This window comes from Oncorhynchus clarkii, chromosome 3, assembly GCF_045791955.1.
Source record: "Oncorhynchus clarkii lewisi isolate Uvic-CL-2024 chromosome 3, UVic_Ocla_1.0, whole genome shotgun sequence".
Taxonomy (NCBI): Eukaryota; Metazoa; Chordata; class Actinopteri; order Salmoniformes; family Salmonidae; genus Oncorhynchus; species Oncorhynchus clarkii.
In genome coordinates, this window is record NC_092149.1 from 16,606,520 (window position 1) to 16,610,897 (window position 4,378).

At 43.8% G+C, this 4,378-nt stretch overlaps 1 protein-coding gene across 1 annotated transcript; it reads right to left on the minus strand.

Annotated features, from left to right (window-relative positions):
• Window positions 1-7: 7 nt before the first annotated feature.
• On the minus strand, window positions 8-3,766 carry LOC139405767 (retinol-binding protein 1-like). Its single transcript, XM_071148191.1, has 4 exons — window positions 3,349-3,766; window positions 2,647-2,831; window positions 2,138-2,239; window positions 8-633 (listed from the first exon to the last, which is right to left on the minus strand). The coding sequence occupies exons 1-4, from the start codon at window positions 3,422-3,424 to the stop codon at window positions 580-582; spliced, it is 417 nt and encodes a 138-aa protein (XP_071004292.1). The 5' UTR covers window positions 3,425-3,766; the 3' UTR covers window positions 8-579.
• Window positions 3,767-4,378: the final 612 nt, after the last annotated feature.

Genomic DNA, 4,378 nt, shown 5'->3' on the forward strand with positions numbered 1-4,378 from the left:
AAAGACCAATTAGTAAAACAAAAAGATCCGAATTGGGCTGCCTGTGTAAACGCAGCCCTTTAGGCACAGACCAAGGGTAAGCACACCTTCCCCAATAACTAAACCAATGGGAGTGAAAAACGCTGAACTGACGTTCGATCACAGCGTACACATAAATACACATTGAAGGGAAGAGTTAGAACATGGGTACCATAAAGAGGCAACATCTGTATTTGTAGTGTGGAGCATCAGGTGGTATATTTGGACACAGAACAGCCACATTCAACACAAAGGGGAACATTCAATGGCATTGGGAACTATCGTAGTGATATATGAGGAAACACATTGGGAATGTTTACACAGTTCACCCTGCACTGTACCATGACAACATTCAAAACTGATCATTGACAATCTTTCCCACAGTGAAATAGCACACTAATTAAAAATATCTTAAATGTTAAAAGTTGTCCATTAAGTAATGGTTTTTAAAACAATGATGATCATATTTTAAAAAACTTTGCCACTTATATATCAAGTCCTAGACTTTTCTAATGAGAATCATGAAAATTGAGTTGATGAACGGGATCCTTCCCAGTGGTTTCAGTCTGCCTTCTTGAAGAGTTGCCTGGCGACCACATCTCCAACTCTCATCTCCTAGAGGGCAAAAAAAGGACAGGTTGAGAATAGGGTGGAGAAAGAGAAAAGAGGGAGGAGTTTGGGTGGGTGAGTGTGGGAGTGTGTGTGTGTGTGAGTGAGTGAGTGCGTGCATGGGTGGGTGGGTGAGTAAGTGCGTGAGTGGGTGGGTGGGTGAGTGCGTGCGTAGGTGGGTGGGCGAGTGCGTGCGTAGGTGGGTGGGTGAGTGCGTAGGTGGGTGGGTGGGTGGGTGAGTGCGTGGGTGGGTGAGTGTGGGAGTGTGTGTGTGAGAGTGAGTGCGTGGGTGGGTGAGTGAGTGAGTGCGTGGGTGGGTGAGTGTGGGAGTGTGGGAGTGTGGGAGTGTGTGTGTGAGAGTGCGTGGGTGGGTGAAGATCATTAATGGACTCAGTCACAATAAAAACGCTGTGCTCTTTTCTCTCTGGACTCCGTAATCCTCTCTCTCTCCTTCCTTATCTCCACCCCCCCACACATGTACTTCCCAGCTCTCAATCCCCCCCCCCCTCCCCCTCTTCTTGTGTTACTCACCAAATCCACCGTTTACTGCCTGATCCCCAGTGGCATTTATTTCCAATTTTCTCTTTCGGAATTGAACAAAATATCAATGAGGTATTGTTTTCTATTAGAAGCTGTTTAATAAAACAATGCTGATTGTTTGTAATCGTAATCAGTATTTGCATGTAATCACAAGCAAAGAGTCTTCAGGGTGAAGGCATGGGCAGGAACAGGAAGAATAAGGAAAGGTTATTGTTCGTTACCATTTTAATGAGCTAAATACAGACTTCAACAAGACTCTTCATAGTGAAGGGAGTGGGAGGAGAATCACAAGCTTCTGTTTAGGCTTGTGCTTGAGATGGACTTTAGTTGGGCAATCTGTTTTTGCTTGTGATTACATGCAAATGCTGTTTACGATTTCAAACAATCAGCATTGTTTTGTTCAACAGCTCCCTAATGCTTCTAAAAACAGATTGCCCAACTAAAGTCCATCTCAAGCACAAGCCTAAACAGAAGCTTGTGATTCTCCTCCCACTCCCTTCACTATGAAGAGTCTTGTTGAAGTCTGTATTTAGCTCATTAAAATGGTAACGAACAATAACCTTTCCTTATTCTTCCTGTTCAATCCTTCACCCTGAAGACTCTTAACAGTGTTTTCCTCCGTTTCTTTCTCCTCCTTCGGGCCCCACACATTTCTTTCCCATGTACAGGCAACACATAAGGAGGCTGGAGGGCCATACACCCCCTATTTTTTTAGAAGGATCTCATTTGTTCTCACACAAACACACGCACGGACACGTGCACACATACAACGTAGGCAGCGAATAACTTCCATTACCAAATCTGATTTGCATATCCCCCACTTTCAAAATGGTATATCAATCCCAGCATCTTCTTTCCTCCCAAATCTTTCCTGCTTTCCTCCCTTGCTCTGGCCTTGTGTTCACCTCTATTCCAATTCCCTTCCAATCTTTATCCCTCTCTGTTAATCCATCCCTCCCTCCATTCTCACCAGGTGTAGCTTGTCTCCCTCCAGCCAGTGTGTCCATCCTCTTCCCTCCTTCTCTCCTCTCTGAACACACACCAGCTTATCACCCTCCCAGTCCACTGTGGTCTAAAAACAGTGTTAACACACACACACACACACACACACACACACACAGTGGTCTGCAAAAAAACATGAAAGCACACACACAACCATTGCCTTGAACCACTCTCAGTTTGGCCCGGTCTGAAAACAAGCAACGGGGGTGGTTGTGACAGGAAAACAACAGGTGGTACACTCTCATAGCCACCCACACACACACACACACACACACACACACACCTGGCAAAAAGTATTTTCACCCAAACAAAGCAAAGTAGTATGACAAGTACACGTATATGAAGCCAATTAGAGAGAATTTGTACAAATCTGAACAAGCCATGAAACAGACAAACATAAGGGATAACATCACCAGATAAAATAAATACATTTAGCCACTGTCTTTACTAACAGCACATGATGAAGAACACACACACCTGACAAACTCGTCCATCCACAGGTCCCAGATCCTCGGTGAAGACCTGACCCAGTTTGAAATCCATATCAAAGTCCTTAAAGGTGGTGAGTGTGCGGATCTTCACACAACCCGTGGCCGGGTCGTGGACTATCTGTTTACTGGGCTTCAACATACACACTATCTTCCGCAGGGCAAAATTAATATCTGACGGAGAGAGAGAGGGAGAGAATTAATCAACCAAACATAACACCTTGCCATTCTAGTAATGAGGTAGTGTATCTGAGGCAACATCTCTGACCTACAGCTGTGTCTGTCCTTTTACATGTCCTGTTAATGTTTCCAGATATCACACACGCACAGACAGAGGCACACACACACCCCTGTCTGTGTCCAGGGTCATTTACAGGCTAAGGCGCCATGATGATCCATCACTCGGCTCTGGGAATGGAGACGGCAAGCCTTTCGATGAGTCACTACCCCTCAAATTAATCTCAAAGCAGTAGGCAAACAAAGGAAAAAAACATTTTAAATTCAGTAAAATAGAATGAATGAATCGTGTTAAATTCAAATGAAAGGGGGCAAGTTGCAGAGGTACATTAAGCTCTTAACACGTGTCATTTTACACATTACAACTACAGAATTTGACACTTTTTAACAATGACGCATTTGTAGCTAATATATGTGGTAACAGACAAAGACATTACGATTCATATAATCTTACCCAAAGCTGCGAGGTAGTTCTCGAAGTTATCTTGAGACACCATGTGAAAGGTTCCTGTGTAATTTGGTTTAGACATCTTTTAGCCTTTAGTTTTGCAGAGGAACTCAACAAAGAAAACTGTAACCTAGTGTTGCCTCTTCTCTACAGATATTATCCTTCTCTGTTCTTTTCACTGCTCCCGTATTGTTCAATAATAATAAGACTTATGCAACCTGTGAGCTAACCCTCTATCTGCTAGTGTCAGTCAGAAGGTATGCGGTTTTACGCAAAACTGCAACGCGATAATGGAATGATTGAGCTGCTGGAATGTTTTAGCGCAGCGGCAGTATCCACAACGACTGTCCTCTGCTCTATTCACTCCTTCAATTCCCGGGTATCGATTGTTGATGCTGACGTTGCACAGCCCTTTTAGGTTCCCTATTCGCTCCCTCTCCCCTCCTTTCGGAAAGTGTAAACTCTTCCTTACGGAGCTTTATGCGAGCCGTTTTTATTCCACTAATCCTCTTCCTAAAGTGGGAACTGGGTAGGTCTGTGCCCTTTCCGCCTTAATTAAACGGCCTTCTCTCTGTTCACAATTGCTTTATTTGCATGGGAAACATTGCCAAAACATTCAACAAAAGTGAAATAAGCTATCAGAAATAAACATTACACACACAAAGGTTTTCAAAGTTTCCCTCGCTCTCCTTCACTATCACTGTTTGGAGAGCAGACTGTGTTCTGTACCACATGCGGAGAAGAGGGAGGCGGGGGAAAGTTCATTAATCTCGCTCAATGTTTTCCTCTCACTGGGAGCAGTCACTGCGGGTCGTCGGCGACTCTGGGGGAGCCCAGTGATGTTGCCAATGTTAGTCTATTAACATAATAGCTCATTATAGAGATATGTCTTATCTAAAACTTTAATTGGAAAAGCAGTGTGTCCCCGCTGTGCTAGATCCCGTGGTCATGGCATTTTATTATATTCATTGTAGAATATTCTATAGGCTTTGCACCCATGGATACAATACAATTGTGATGAAGAAAGAAATGAATG

What these genes read in the sequence shown, in the direction of transcription:
- LOC139405767 (XM_071148191.1), bottom strand. Translation starts at nt 3,424, where the DNA reads ATGTCTAAACCAAATTACACAGGAACCTTTCACATGGTGTCTCAAGAT. An exon ending in TGGATGGACGAGTTTGTCAG is followed by an intron (nt 2,240 to 2,646) that starts GTGTGTGTGTTC and finishes CACTGTTTTTAG; the next exon opens with ACCACAGTGGACTGGGAGGG. An exon ending in AGGGAGACAAGCTACACCTG is followed by an intron (nt 634 to 2,137) that starts GTGAGAATGGAG and finishes TTTGCCCTCTAG; the next exon opens with GAGATGAGAGTTGGAGATGT.